Source organism: Lepus europaeus, chromosome 3 (assembly GCF_033115175.1).
Source record: "Lepus europaeus isolate LE1 chromosome 3, mLepTim1.pri, whole genome shotgun sequence".
NCBI lineage: Eukaryota > Metazoa > Chordata > Mammalia > Lagomorpha > Leporidae > Lepus > Lepus europaeus.
This window is the reverse complement of record NC_084829.1, coordinates 38,469,407-38,485,776: the sequence shown is the minus strand read 5'-3', so window position 1 is coordinate 38,485,776 and position 16,370 is coordinate 38,469,407. Positions and strand designations below refer to the sequence as shown.

General features: G+C 40.9%; 1 protein-coding gene across 2 annotated transcripts in view; it reads right to left on the bottom strand.

Annotated features, from left to right (window-relative positions):
- ZFAND3 (zinc finger AN1-type containing 3) overlaps positions 1-16,370 on the bottom strand; it is a 323,622-nt gene that overhangs the window by 44,635 nt on the left and 262,617 nt on the right. The window contains exon 4 of one of the 2 annotated variants that reach the window (XM_062186050.1): positions 11,282-11,347. The exons of the other annotated variant lie outside the window; for it this stretch is intronic. Coding sequence (XP_062042034.1) covers positions 11,282-11,347 — 66 coding nt within the window. The remainder of the gene's footprint in view (positions 1-11,281; positions 11,348-16,370) is intronic. 2 annotated transcript variants of the gene reach the window in all.

Below are 16,370 nucleotides of genomic sequence, written 5' to 3'. Positions count from 1 at the left end.
GCCCACATTCCCAACCTCCACGCCCTACTTCCTTCCCTTTAGGACTGGTAGCTATATCTCGTGTTCATCCCTTCCCACCCCGCCTTGATTTTCTAAAAAGAGAACCATTCTATTGAGGTAACTCCCTCCTTTCACCAAAGATTAAAGAAGAAAATCACAGCCCTAACTTTGTCCCAGATAACCTTTAGTTCAAGAGACCAGATGTAATACACTTTCCTCTGATTCCTCCCTGACCCAACTAAAATAAAAGGACAAAAAACGACATGAGGGGCTGGCATTGTTGCATAAAGGGTTAAAACCCTGCCTGTGACACAGGCACCCCATATTAGTGCCAGTTTGAGTCCCGGCTCCTCCATTTCCAAGCCAGTTCCCTGCTAATGTGCCTGGGAAAGCAGTGAAAAATGTCCCAAGTACTTGGGCCCCTGCCACCCATATGGGATACTCAGATGAAGCTCCAACCTGGCCCAGCCCCAGCCCTGCCCCAGCCCCAGCCCAGCCCCAGCCCAGCCCCAAACCCAGCCCCAGCCCCAGCCCCAAACCTGGCCCCAGCCCCAGCCCCAAACCCAGCCCCAGCCGTTGCGGCCACTTCGGAAGTAAACCAGCAGATGGAAGATCTCTCTGTCTCTCCTTTTCTATAACTCTACCTTTCAAATAAATAAATAAACCTTCAAAATAATAAAAGATATCAAAGATGAACCTACTTTAATATAAAATAATTGTGTTTTAATATAATCAATAAACAAGAGATTCTAAACATGTTTTAAGCTGGTATCAGTAGATTGGAATTAAGACTGAAACCTGGTGGCTGCAAGCCACAGTGTGCAAGGAAAAGTTGAAGAGGCTCTGCTTTAGAAGCAGCAGGAATGAGAGCAGAGCGAGAAGCAGGGCAGGGAGCAGCGGGTCCACAAAAAGTCCATTTCTGTTAACAACTGTACTAGTCTGCACCTCCAACCCTTGGCAGCCAGCCCACTTTTACCTGGCATAAATCTAGACAGCCCTTCTCTAAAGAAACTGAATGGTTCATCTAAGCAAAGCAGTATAGGGGCCGGTGCTGTGGCGTGGTGGGTACAGCCTCTGCATGAAGCACTGGCATCCCATACAGGTGTCAGTTCGAGTCCTGGCTGCTCCACTTCTGGCCCAGCTCTCTGCTATGGCCTGGGAAAGCAGTAGAAGATGGCCCAAGTCCTTGGGCCCCTGCACCCACGTGGGAGACACAGAAGAAGCTCTTGGCTCCTGGCTTTGGATCAGCCCGGCGGATTTGCAGCCAAATGGAGAGTGAACCAGCAGATGAAAGACTCTCTCTCTCTCTGCCTCTCCTGTGTGTAATTCTGACCTTCAAATAAATAAATAAATCTTTAAAAAAATAAGTAAAGCAGTATATACAGTCCCTCATAGACAAACTCCTCTTCAGGATTTAACGACTAACATCTGGCTCAACTTCTTCAGGATTAATTTTACCAGTTAATACCTCTACTATCCCACTCCATACCATATAGACACTCAGTAAAAACTCCCACTCAAGAAAGAGATATGGGGGTGGGCATTTAGCACAGAGGTTAAGACACTGCTTGGGATGCCCATACCCCATATTGGAGTCCCTGAGGTTCAAGTTCTGGTTCTACTTCCAACCAATTTTCTTGCTCATGCACACTGAGATGTAACAGGTGATGGTTCAAGTAGCTGGGTCACGGCCACCCATGGGAGAGACCCAGATGGGGCTCCTGGCTCCAGGCTTTAAACTGGTCCAGAACTGGTCATTGTGGCCAGTTGTGCAGCAAACCAGCAGACAGAAAATCAATTTTCTCTCTCCCTTTTCCTCTCTCTCTGATGGTCTGCTTTTCAAATAAATAAATAAATACTTTTTTTAAACAAAAGAAAATCCATTTCTTGGTATCTGTATCTCCTTCCTTATACTCTGAGGGAAGTAATGCTTCTAAGGTTTCTGCCACTAATAAAATCTTGCTTGTATTCCTCTCCCATTTCTCCAAAAACATGTTTTCTCTCCCTTCCTCCTTCCCTCCCTCTCCCCTTCCCTCTCTTTTCTTTGTATTTTAACAAGAGTAAAATATTTCCCTACGTCAACCACCTTCACTTCAAGAAATGCCTGGTCCTGTCTCTTCCTCCATCCATCACTGTTTATTGTTTTGTCTGTTTTGAATGGCACAACCAACTCCCTCAGCTGAGTTTCTTTACTTCCCTATTATCAAGAGCCTCTTTAGTGACTTCAGGCTTTGGTTTCCCACCGCACTCTACCAAGGTTTTTCAGGTTTTCCAGAGGCCTTTCGCTAGCTAATAAGCAAGAATATTCCCCACACCTCGTATTTCCGATCCCTCTTTTCCCTCATCTTTCATGAACCTACAGGCATCTCCCTCCTTTTCTTGGCTTAACTCACTGGATTATCTTTCTCTTTCCTGGCCCCCTAAGAATAGTCCTCAGTCCTCTTTTTTCTCCTGTACCCTCACCACTGTGCACAGCTTTAGTCACTGCTTCTAGATTGATAATTTCCCAAACAGATCTGTATTTATAATTCTCCACACAACTTCCTATAATAACCTAAAATTTAGTCCTCCAGAAACTGAAAAGACTTCCAATTCATTTTCCTTCTCACTCCTTCTCTGACATCAATCCTATCTTTCATCCCTGGGTCCCTCAGATTTATATTCTGTCTTCTTTCTTTGGCCAACTCTAATCAGCTGTCAAATCTTGTCCATTATTCTTTTAAAACATCTTTCTCAGATTCATCTCTTCCTCCACTCCACTGGCTACTACCCACTGAATGCCATCCTCTGAATAAATAAGCAGGAATTGATTTTTTATTAGTCAAATATTACTTTGTAGGCAAAGAAAAAAATCTACTTACTTTAACCCAATGGTAAGGCATTTTACAGAATGCAAGACCCTTCTATATCATTAATTCTCACTTTATCTAGCTTCTAACATTGGGATTTTCATATGTAAGGCTTCTTTAAAATGAAGTACTCCTACCATTAACTTAAGGCATCACAGAAAAAATATTATGCCTCTACAGTGGGGAGTCTACTGATAGATTAGTTTTGAAGGTAACGCACACGAAGTAATATATTCATTTAAAGGCACAAGTGACAACTAACAGAATGCTCATAAACTCCTGGGCACAAACTGGTAAGCCCTTCTCCAAAGTGTCTCTCTGTGGCTCTGCTATAGGCTTTTCTTACCTCAAAGGTCTCATTACCATGATACAGTGAGGCTAGGTGGTCAAAGCTGAATACAGCTGTGTCACCTTTCCCAGTATCAGGTGCGTATGTGTACTCAAAAGCATCATCAAGCCATATTTTGAGGTTCTCTATTCAGGAGAGCACAAGGTTCTTTTGCTAGATTTTCCCTCCATATTCCAGTCTCTCTTTATCACTCCTAGTGATGCTAAAGAATTAAATTCTGTACATTTCACTAGGGAGATAATTATTTAAAAGAAAATGACCATATTAGTATATTTGCTCCTAATGATTGGCATAATCATCCTTCCTGTCTTCACTTTCTAAAATGAATGTGAATTGTGTTTCTTGCTCTCTAAGAAAGCTGAAAGTAGCTGTGTTTGTTTTTGTACTTTATTTCTTTTAGGCATAACCTCCCATGGGCGAGATGCATGGATTCACGCTTCTCATTCTTGCATGCTCCTACAGAATCTTCTACAGGACTGTATCACAAAGGTCTTTTAATAAAGTGAACTAGCTGACTAACCCCAGTCTCTCAGCTGGTCCTATATTCTACATAAGCAACCACTTCTTAAGGTGTGATCTATAACCATGACAGCAGGCAATACAATAAGATTATGTCTTTAATCGGCCATGATTATGAAATATTTCTGAAGACCCTTCATGAGGGGGGTGGCCTGGAAGCAAGACATAGGTAGGAGGAATAAATGCCAATTCTCCTGCTGGCAGGAGAAGCAATGAGACCGTCTCTCTTCAGATAGATGAGCAAGCAGGAAAACGGATAACACAACTTGTCTTAGAAGCAAGCAGCAAGATGAGGCAGTAAAAACCCATCAGCATACATCATCCTATCACGGCCCAGTGTCATCCCCAGCCTCTATTAGCCCGCGCTGCATCAGCGCAAGTCCCAGACACTTTATCCTGTTTATAATTGCTGATGAGCAGTAATAAGGCCTCCATGCCTCAGCTCCGTCCGTTCCACTTCGGCACCCACCTATTAGGTAATAACTTTTATTTACAGCCTTGCTGGATGCGCTGTTCTATTAGTACAGCCACGGACTGAGTAGGGGGAAAAAAAATCACCACTCCTTAATGGGGGGTATCATTGCAAGGCTCAGATGATTTACAATGCAGCTCTGTGGCTGTTCTATCATGCTCCTTCTGGTAAGACTGCTTTGGAAAGGCTACATTTCTAACACATTGCCCTCTAACAGACACACACACTATGGAGCAGCATCTGAAAAGCACACTCCTCCCATCTGTCCCCACCCCCATCCCAAAGTTTCAAAGGAGGAGAGGGGTATTAAATTCTCTTGATATTGTTTTTAACAGTGTTGGCTCAGGCATTTTGCCCCAGTGGAGTCATAGAACAGCTAATTAATAGAAGTTCAGGACTCTTTCTCCTTGGTAAGAGGGCAAGCTGTGATAAAATAAATGGTTGTAAATATTAAAAAAAAGAAACAAAAAAACAAGCATTGTGGTGTAGCAGGTTAAGCTGCTGCCTACAATGCTGGCATTCCATGTGGGCACCGGTTCAAGACCTTGCTGCTCCACTTCCAATCCTGTTCTCTGCTGATGTGCCTGGGAAAGCAGAAGATGGCCTAAGTGCTTGGTCCCCTGCACCCACTTGGGAGACCCAGAAGAAACTCTAGGCTCCTGGCTTCAGCCTGGCCAAGCCCTGGCTGTTGCAGCCATCTGGGGAGTGAACCAATGGATGGAAGATCTCTCTGTCTCTCCCTCTTCTTCTCCCTCTGTGACTCTGTATTTCAAATAGATAAATAAATCTTAAAAAATATATATATAAGAAAAAGAAAACAGTGTAACTGCCTCCATGGACCCAATCAAACCGAATTTGTACAAAGCCTATGCACCAAAAGAAGCTCAACACCAAAACTTAGGTACACATCTCCAAAACGGCAACAAATCACATCACTGTTCATTTTTATACCATAGGACATTTTTAGTTTCAAAGTATAAAAATTCACCTTGATGAGGTGGCACCCTGGCTTCATAGTCATATCAGCTGTATCTCAGGAGGCTTCTCCTGATTAAGACCCAAACAAGGCCTCTGAAACAAGTCCCTGAGATCAAGTCCAACTAACTTATGTATTACATGCAAGCTAGCCTGTCGCCCAAACACAGCAACTGGTGGCAACGGGACAAACTCTCATACAGGGGCACAAGAAAACATAGTAAGCTCTCTCTGAGCCTTTCTGAACTCTATATATACAGTGTGCAGTGTGCTGCTGTAATTTACATGCTAAGCATCAAATCACCTGGTTAGAGAGTGCCTTATACTCTCATTGGATTCTCTAACATAAATAACTGAGGCAGGCTGATTAAAGTTTTCATGGAAAAATAATAGAACCCCAAAAGAAAGCATTTAGTAGAACATTTTCCTTCCCCAATCACCTACCCAGTGGCCAAAAACACATCTTGTCAGTAAACAGCCACTTTGACATAATCACAGGAAACTTTGGTAAGAATTGCTTCTTTCCTGTGGCAAAAGATGGCACCTTTTCAACTAGAGAAATTTCTTGCAGTCTTCTCTAATATCTGGACTTCATTTTGTCCCCAACTTTAGGCACCAAATGAACTCCTTTGGGACCCAAGATGATGAGTGAACAAAGTAAAATATTTTTTCAACAGTTTTTTCTTTGCCATGACAGATTTACTGTCTCGATCTTTCTTCAATTGTTACATTAAATGCTAATAAAAAAAAAAATGAAAGGTTTATGTCTTCCCTAATATTCTCCTGATGGGAACTTGCATGTTACATAAGTAGGTCAAATTTCTAATTTTCTGTCTCAAATGCTGATACCGCATACCTGAGGGAAGAGCTATACTTAAAGGACCAACAAGAAACAAAAAAAAAGGAGTTAAGCAGTTGAATTTGTACCCAGAGCCACCTTCCTTTAAAGCTCCACAGAGCAGAGGAAGACGGGACGTCCTCCTCAGGAGACCCCTACAGTGTGCAATGCTGACTAATACAGTTCGCAGTCACTGACTCAACTCCTGGGTTAGATGTCCTGGTGGAAATGTTTCCACGAATATTGACTCTATCGGGGATAAAACACAAGTATGCATTTCTAAGACTTACAGGGCCTGGTTTAACTAAGTATGCATTTCTAAGACATACGGGCTCTCATTTAACATCACCATCCTTTAGCTTCTGAATCAATTTTAAAGATCTTATATAAACGAAACATGCCCCTTTAACTGGCTTCTAAACACTGATGTGCAAAGTGTTTAGTACATCAATCTTCACTTAACTCTCAGGTGAAGGGGGCTTCTTTTCTTATCTTTCTAAGAACAAACAGTAACATCACCAGCAGGTTGCCCAAGAGAAATGAGTGAAGAAAAGGGTTTTTTTGGGGAAAAAAAGAAATGTCACTGTTCATCACACTGAAAAAGGACAACAGGCGACAAAAGGATAAACATGTGCTTTCAGGAAGGATGGATGCAAGGAAGGAAGAAAGACAGGGTCGGGGCAGGCAAAGAATATACAGTTAAACTCAATTAACATGCTTTTTATAGAGTAGAAAGATGACAGTTTATGGAAAACTGCCTTGAGTTTAATGGGACAGTTTCTAGTCCCATCTGCTTTAATCTCAGGCAACACTACAGTTACCTTATGGCCCCACAAATGGTTATTTTACTTGTTACTCTACTAATTATAATGGCATTTTTAACATACACACAATTTTTTTTTAGTCACTGCTTTTCAAGTCTATCATAGGAAACATCATCTACACAGCACACTTGCTGGAAGAGGAAAAGTGAATATAGATACAGTAGAGAAAAGTCTGTTGACAGTACCGTCAAGCCTGTAAATTTGTCTATGGATTTCTTCTTATTTTAACTTCAGAATTAAAGAGACTAGAAAATACAATGAAAAGGCAAAATAAAGTCTTAAAAGTGGTCAACTACACAGGGACCAGTTTCAGTTTTTTTACCCATATACTAAAATGTGTTTCCCTTGAATAATTCAACCCAGGGCTAAGAACTACACTTGCCAACCCCGCCACCCACCAGAGGAATCAGCCCAGATTAACAGTCTGTGGGATCCTTACTATTCATATATCCTGCTGGTTCTATCTGTACTGTGTCGTTTACATTTTAAGGTTCATCAACAGCAAACTCCAACAAATGGAATACAAAGTAACATTTCTTTTGCTGTATCTCTGCAAATAAGTTTTTTTAAAAGAGACACGTAATTTGCCTTTAAATAAGAAATTCTAATAAAAGGCAACAAACTTCCTTCCTTTCCCACAAGGCACTTTAAACACTACCTTCCTAAACTGAATTGTCTAAGAGAGGCAACCACAGCTCGGTTACAGTGTTTTAAAGTAGAACTTGATGGTTAGAAAAGATGAAGTACAAAAGGGAAACTTCTGGTGTGTGTGTGTGTGTGTGTTTTTTTTTTTTGGGGGGGTGCCAAGGAAAAGTGACTCATTCTTGGCAGGAATGTTCTGAGAATTAACAAGGGAAAATGTGGGAAACATTCTGAGCTCCTTGAAAAAATGCAAACACTCTCTAGCAATCTGAAGGTGTGATATGCTTTAGCTCTCACATTCTAACCAAAAGCAACCTGGGACTTGGCAGCACTTCTCAACTCTTCTCTGACCACACATCTCAGAGCTCTCAAAGACGGCAGGGTGGGGTGGAGCAGGGACAACCACACCCCTTCACTTCATTTTCCCCTGCTTAAACACCAAATGATCATAGTGTGCTTTCTTTTCTTTCTATCTAAAGATCACACTGAGTTCAATTCAACTGTTAATAGTTCCATATGGCTAAAAGCCATCAGCTAAATAAATATCTTTCCCACCTGACTCCCAGAAACAAACTGATCCTTCATTTGCCACAGCTACTTTCTGCAACCTGCTTCTCGGACTCACAGTTATCACAAAGCAATTTCTTAAAAAGAGTTTTCTCTTTCTGATGGCTGTAGAGCAAGCTACTTTACACTGCTATCCATCGCTCTAAATTCCAATATCCTCTACCTGGTCAAAAGAGTAGTCATCTGAAACATAAACGGAGACTGATTAATTAACTACTCAGGTCTTTACTTACTAATCTATCCAATAATGGATCTATTATCTCATCTGTAGATAAAATTTTCAAATTTCTACAAGAGATAATCAACCTTTATTTACTGCTCAAAAATATTTGGTCATGTACCTTTAACATATGTGTGTATATATATGAATTTGCTATTAAGTACACATATGACTTAAAGATCATGAAATTAATTTGCAAAACAGAAATTTTAAAAGGTTGAGTTAAAGTTTTTCTATTTTCTTCCCATAACTCACAGACCATCCATCTGGCACCCTTTTTCAGAGGCCACTGACTTTAAGAACCACTTCATTCTAGCCTAGGTACCCTTTTTCTATGTTCAAGGCTGCTTTCAGCTCAACCTTTAATGGACAGATCGGCTGGGTGGCAGCTGGTAGGATCTCACTTCAGGGTCTTACTGTGTGGCTCCCCGACCCCACTTGTACAGTAATTATTTACTGGCCATCTACGCCGATGGACCTAAGCAGGATGCATATGGGAGATCCTGGGGAGTACCCTTCATGGTCAGAGGTGCCACAAAACATGTGTTAGAGCCATGAATCCGTCTCTTGAAGAACCCAGACATACAGACTACAAGGACTATTATAGCAACATGAATAACAGATGGTGATCTCCAAAGGAGAACGATCAACATCCCCACCATGAGCAAACTGCTGACTGCAGGATGAAAGAAAGATGGAGACAAAGGTAGTCAACCCACAATTCTCAAAGAACATCATTTCATTCTCCTCAAAATCAGGAAGCTCTGTGCTCTAGAGTCGTGGCCAGTGTTAAGGGCTGAGGCAGTCTGGTTAGCCCAGCAACCTTAGTGGGCAGAGATGGGGTTCTTGAAAAGAAGGATAGCATGCTGAACTTAATGAAAAATCTCCACTTCCCTTCAGTGATTTGCATACATTGCATTAGCTTCCTTCCCATCTAGAAATTCTCAGTATTTTTCTATATTCACCTAAATGAAACATGAGACTGAAAACTCAATGCCTCTCTTACATTTCACTAACAGAGACCTATAACTACCATCCTCAGTTCCTACTGTAACACTGACATGTGGTAGTTCTATTTTATTCTTCTTTCCACCTAAAATACCTATTGATGTGTTTATCAACCATCTAATGGGTGCCCACTGCATACACAGAATCCTTAATGCGAAGACTGCAACAGCAACTATCAACTACTGAAGGTCTACTATGTTAGCTTTGTGTAGATGATTTCATTTCTTACAAAGTAATATTCATCTCATTCTACAGAAGGACAAACTTTGAGGTATTATTTATAATTTTAAGTGGCTAAGCAAGGATCTGAAACACATATAATTCTGAAACTCAAATTTTAAAAATACTTCACTATATGCTGTTTCCAAATCTGTATTTTGTTCTCCCCACATTTCAATGATATGCTTTTCCATTGTCTGGCTATAAGTAGTAATTACTACAAAATGTGAAAAACAGTAGCATTACGTAGTGGAAAACAGCAGAGGCTTTGGCACCTGAAACATCTTTGGTCAAGTTCTGGCTCCATTACTTACTAGCAATATTACCTCCGAAAACACACTTAACTTACTGAGTGCCATTATTCCCTTCATCTGTAAAAAAGGAGTAATGCTGAACTATCTGAAGAGCAGGCAAGTGAGCGTGTATGTAAGGAACAATTCCTGGTGCCTGGCAATGGTGTACTATTTTTAGACACACACAATAGTAGGGGAACAGAGAAAAGGAAAGGGATCTACCTAGAAGATGGACACAAGTACATGTGACTTAGGAGAGGCTCCTGTTGGTTTCAGTGTTACGCTGAACAGCAGTCTCTTTCCCAAACCTCACAGGATGATCCAGTGGGCTCAAGGTTTTCTCCTTAACTGCTACCTGAACATGCTGATAATGCTAACAGAGAATCTCCCTGAGAGCCAACACTGGAAGGAAAGAAGAAAGGCTGAAAGTATACTGCACATGTCAAGTGTTTGACCTGATCAAAGAACTCGGAATGTTTTCAAGCTTCTGGCTAAAGAGGGTAGGCAGTTGGATCTCCAATTTCCCACTGGCTAATCAGGACAGCTGCCTTACTCCAAGGCACAGTTCTATTCTATCTCAGTCAGATGAATCCAAAATGCGTAATGGAGTCTGGGGAACAGGCATAGGTTTATTTTAGACTCTCCTTCCTCAAAGCAAATCAAGTGGAAAAGAAGAGTTAAGTTCCCTAGAGTTTAACACCTGTTTGTCACCCCCAAACCATACAAAGGCAGACCTGTTTGAGTTTTAAAACCTGTACATGGGAATATTTTATGCTATTTCTATTGGGCAGTTACAAGATGTTTTAAATTATGAAAAATACTTTGTGACCTTTAGAAAAGCAATATAATTATTCTGAATCTTCCAAATATAATCCTTGAGATATTTTAAATAGCAGGCAGCATTACTGAAAAGGCAAATATTATTTAAAATAAATTAAGCTATAGGCTGAGGGAGCAATAGGCATTATGACTGTTCTTTAGAGAGCTACAAGATTCATGACTCCATGTTTAATAAAAATGTCACAGATGCACAAAGATGTTTTTAGGAGTCTATGCATAGGCAAAGAGTAATTTCAGCATATCCCATGGCTTTAAGACAAATTAGAAAAAATTTTCCCAAACTAGTAGGATACTATAATAGAAAAATTATAACACAAATTTTCTGCATCAAAACAACTTTCACTCTCTGTCCAACAACTATTTTTCAGTAGGTTCAAGACTTAGACAGATTGGTAGCAAGCTACAAACTACATGTTTCTGCTCCATGTCTTAACAGCACTCTTCAGATATCAGGAAGTAGTAATCTGATGCCTACCTTCTTGAGACCCAAGAAAATCACTCTGACTCTGCTCCCACTCCGCTCCCACTGTGTACCAAATACAGCACTTTACAATGGATGCGAGAAATTAAGAACCTACTCTGGCAAACAGACCAGGTTTGAAACAGGGGCTAATTTCTGGGAAGAATTCATCTAAGGATGAATTCATGTAAGAATGACATACATACCTGTACCACAGGATCTTTTGGTTGGTGTGATTAACGAGACATGAGCTGTGTCTGTGCAAGGCCCACCTAGAAACAGAAAGGCAGGCACATCAGTCAGGACATAACTGCTCCATGTCCATAAATGCTTTCTTGAATACAGAGAGACCTAAAGAGGAAAGGATCAACTGGCAAACATTCACGAGGAGCAGCAGCAGGAAAGAGGTGGGGGTGGGGGTTAACTCTAAGGACCACGTTTGAGTTCAGCAATTAAGTCTATAGAGAACCATAATCTATCAACATTATAATACAATTTTCAGGGGAAAAATAGTCAAGTCTCACATAATAGCAAGAAGGTAAAGGATAACATTTTAATTAGAATTCAGATCCAGGTAAGAGAAAATTACCCATATGTTTGGGGAGATGGCTTCTTCCACAAAGCAATAAGCAGGATACTCTCACTTGATCTCAGTGGTCACTGTACCTTTTAATTTACTGCAAAACTAGCCTTATTTATAGGGGGGAGGGGACTCCCCAAAGAACAATAAGCTGACAGAAGAAATAAGGATCATTGTGATATGTGAGGAAAGCACTGGTGCCAGAGGAAGAATATCTAGTTTCATTCTAAAAGGAATATGAAATGAAGAGGTCTTCACGGAATCACAGTGGATCCTGGGAGCTGATGCACAGGTGTAAGCAGGCCAGAGGTAGAATTACTGAGTGAAGGCCTGAAAAGCAAGAATTTCATTCTACATAAACAAAACCAGCTACACATTTTGTTACTGATACCTATTTATTGATCAGGTCCTATTTGGAAATAGGAAGTTACCATTCAAATATGAAGGCCAGTGGGTTCCTCACATGCCCTTGTAGGGGCAGTGATGATGATAATAAAGGAACAGAACACACACGCAAAAGTCACACATTTATTTCAAAAAGACTCACTAAATGACTATGACGAGCACAGGAGAAACAAGGCCACAAAGCACAGATGTGTATCACTCACCCACAAGCCTTAATGACACTGAAAGGGAAAGAAAAATTAAAGAGCTCTGTTCACAGAGCTTCCACGAGTTTGGGGATTATGGAGATCCCACCTATGAAGTTTACCATTAGCCTACTCTTTCCTCTATCAAGATCATAGTAGTATCAGCTTTAGTGGGTGTAAGATGACACACAGGGGAAATTTTAAAAGTGAGGAAAAGTCAAGCAAAGGTACTGTTTACTTCAAAAACCACTCAGCCTCAGCAATTACCTAAAGAACAATACAATATAGCCACAAGTAAGCTGGATGAAAAATATCAACTGCCAGAGTATGGAACAAGTAATGAATGCTATACGTAATTAGGAAGAAGGATGTTCATTATTGGCCAGGGTTCCTGAAAATACAAGAATTTGACAATGAGGCAAGAAAAAATTGCAAAGCTGAGAAAAAGCGGACAGAAGAGTATCTCAACTGACTATCACATTCAACACAGAATGCTTAATATGTTAAAATTCTGGAAGTTCAAATGGGCAACTGTGACATAAAAATAGGCTCACAAACTCTTACATTCTCAAGAACTTGTTGGGCACTGGCTTTTGTAACTCTACAAAATGCTTTAACTTCTGCTTCCATGTAAGAGCTTATTATTACTGTTAACTAAAACATTTTCATTTCTGGGAAAAAAAACGGCTGTTACAGATTTAGTTGAAGTCCTGCAACTCCTCCCTACTTCCTGAGTAACCATGGATAAATGATCTGATCTTTGGTTTCTTTAACTTAAAAAGGGGGGAGGGGAATGATAAAACTGCCAATAAACCCGAAGGATTACCTGCTCATAAAAGCATTATAAACATTAAAGCTTTATGCCTTATCATTTCCTCTTCCACCAGATCTGATGCTCCCAAGAATCAAGGCTCGCATTACAGTCTACTGTTGGGTTACAACTATTGGAAAGTAGGTGCTTAACCATGCTCACTAAATAAATACTATAAGCTATTGGATTTAATTAGGAGAGTAATGAACATTTCAAAAGAACTTTCTTCTTGAGGCACAACATAAAGAGAATGAAATATACATTGAGTATCCCTTATCCAAAATACTTGAGGACCTGAAGCATTTTGAATTTTTGAGTATCTTGCATATTATATAATGAGATATCATAGGAATGGAACTCAAGTCTAAACATGACATTCATTTGTGTTTCATATAACTTTATATGCATAGTCTGAAGGTAATTTTTTCACAATATTTTTAGTGTGTTTGCATTCTGACAAGACCCATCGCATGAGTTCATAAGTGGAATTTCCCACTTGTAGCATCATGTCAATGCTCCAAAAGTTACATATTTTGTAGCATTTCAGATTTTGAATTTTAGGATGCCAGATACTCAACCTGTGCTAGATAGAACAAAACATACAAATTTTGTGCACATCCTGAGGAACTGAACATGTATACACTGGGTAACAATCATTAGATTAAAATACTAGCCCTGGCCGGCGCCGCAGCTCACTAGGCTAATCCTCCGCCTTGCGGCGCCGGCACACCAGGTTCTAGTCCCGGTCGGGGCACCGATCCTGTCCCGGTTGCCCCTCTTCCAGGCCAGCTCTCTGCTGTGGCCAGGGAGTGCAGTGGAGGATGGCCCAAGTCCTTGGGCCCTGCACCCCATGGGAGACCAGGAGAAGCACCTGGCTCCTGCTATCAGATCAGCACGATGCGCAGGTCGCAGCGCCAGCCGCGGCGGCCATTGGAGGGTGAACCAACGGCAAAAGGAAGACCTTTCTCTCTGTCTCTCTCTCACTGTCCACTCTGCCTGTCAAAAATAAAAAAAAATAAAAAATAAAATAAAATAAAATACTAGCCCTGCACCCGCATGGGAGACCAGGAGAAGCACCTGGCTCCTGCCTTCGGATCAGCACGATGCGCCGGCCGCAGCGGCTATTGGAGGGTGAACCAACAGCAAAAAGGAAGACCTTTCTCTCTGTCTCTCTCACTATCCACTCTGCCTTTCAAAAATAAAAATAAATAAATAAAAAAAACTAGAACATTTCCAATATTAGAAAATTATAGGGATAAGTCTTTTTTTTTAAAGAAACTTTTTTTTTTTTTTTTAAATTTGACAGAGTTAGTGAGAGAGAGAGAGACAGAGAGAAAGGTCTTTGTTCCATTGGTTCACTCCCCAAATGGCCACTATGGTCGGCACTGCGCCGATCTGAAGCCAGGAGCCAGGAGCTTCCCCCTGGTCTCCCATGTGGGTGCAGGAGCCCAAGCACTTGGGCCATCCTCCACTGCCCTACCGGGCCACAGCAGAGAGCTGGAGTCGAAGAGGAGAAACCAGGACTAGAACTCGGCACCCATATGGGATGCCGGCACCGCAAGTGGAGGATTAACCAAGTGAGCCATGGCGCCAGCCCTGGGATAAGTCTTAAAATACAGACACCCGGCCCTGCTTTGGGAAATTTTTATGCAATTAGTTGGGGGTAGGCATAGGAGGAGATTAGGGTATATTTCTAAACCAGCTGAATACAATGTAAACGTAACAGACCAGTTAGTTCCAGTCTCTGATAACATTTTCTTTGGCTAGGATCACAGAGTTCTCAACACAGTGAGCTGTACAAAGGACAAAAGTTAATAATTATTTAACTATTAGAATACTTTTTAAAAAGGACATAAAATAATTTATATAGTAAAATTATAACAGAAGAGAGAAGCAATCCAATCAAAACTATAAAGAGGGGCCGGCGCTGCAGCATAGAGGGTAAAGCCACTGCCTGCAGTGCCAGTATCCCATATGGATGCTGGTTCAAAGACCCAGCTGCTCCACTTCCAATACAGCGCTCTGCTATGGCCTAGGAAAGCAGTAGAAGATGGCCCAAGCCCTTGGGCTCCTGCACCTGCATGGGAGACCAGAAGAAGCTCCTGGCTCCGGATCAGTGCAGTTCCCATTATTGCGGCCAATTGGGGAGAGAACTAGCGGGTGGCAGACCTCTCTCTCTCTCTCTCTGCCTCTCTGTAATTCTGCCTTTCAAATAAATAAATAAATCTTAAAAAAAAAAAAAAAACTAAAGAAATATGGCTGGGACTCATGAATAAACACTATTTACAAATGTCTTAAGAGTATTTTCAAATAAGAATCATTATCCCATCTACAGGTTAACAGTGTATTCTTTAAAGAATTTCTGGTGAATGAATTTCTGTGTATTTGGCAAATATGCAAATAACTTTTAAATCTACCTAGCACATCTCAACATGCATCATCATGAGAGTGTCCTCCAGAGAGCTTGTTAAACTAACAACCCAATCCAATGTATTCACTACATTACAGTGAAGTACAAACAGAACCATAGTTGAGCCAAGATAAATTGATGGCAAGAGTATCTGGCAGTGATAATATATCCCTGCTTTGATAATTGGGCAATATTATAAACAGAGGGCTTGGAATTAAGGTTGGTCTGGCAAACTATAACCTATAAAACACTTTAAAATTCAGAATACAAGTATACGAGCACCACACATACATTCTACACTAATTGCTCTGTCATTTGAAACTCCTGTAACTCTCAAATAGAAGGAGCAGCCACAGGAGATTGCAGTATCTACCCTTACACAATTAATTTCAGATCAACTTCGTTAAAATGAATGTAGGAAAGTAAGGGCCACTCAAGGGAAATCTCTATAGGTTTCTGTCCACAAGAAACACGTAACAGAGAACCTAGGTAGTTACAGCAAGTCACAGCATTGGTGGCTGATGCTGAGGGTCAACATCAGGGTACTTCCTCCATTAAAGGAACAGAGCTGGCTTTCCCTTTCTGAATTTTCTGCTCCCTGCCTGAGAAAGGTTTTGTTTTTTGTTTTTTGTTTTTTTTTTTTGCTATACATCACCATAACCTCTGCACCAATTTTTGGCCATTTTTCTTTCCAAGCAGTGTGGAAGAAACCTAGTAACCGATGAGCAAGGTGAGGAAACCTCTGTGACTGTGGGATCATTAGGTGAATGTGGAATGTCTGTAGGGTGGGACTAAGGTTGGGAAAATAAATGTTTTATTTATTTATTTACTTACTTGCTTAGTTATTTGAAAGGCAGAGTTACACAGAGAGAGGAAGAGACAGAAAGAGGTCTTCCATCCATTC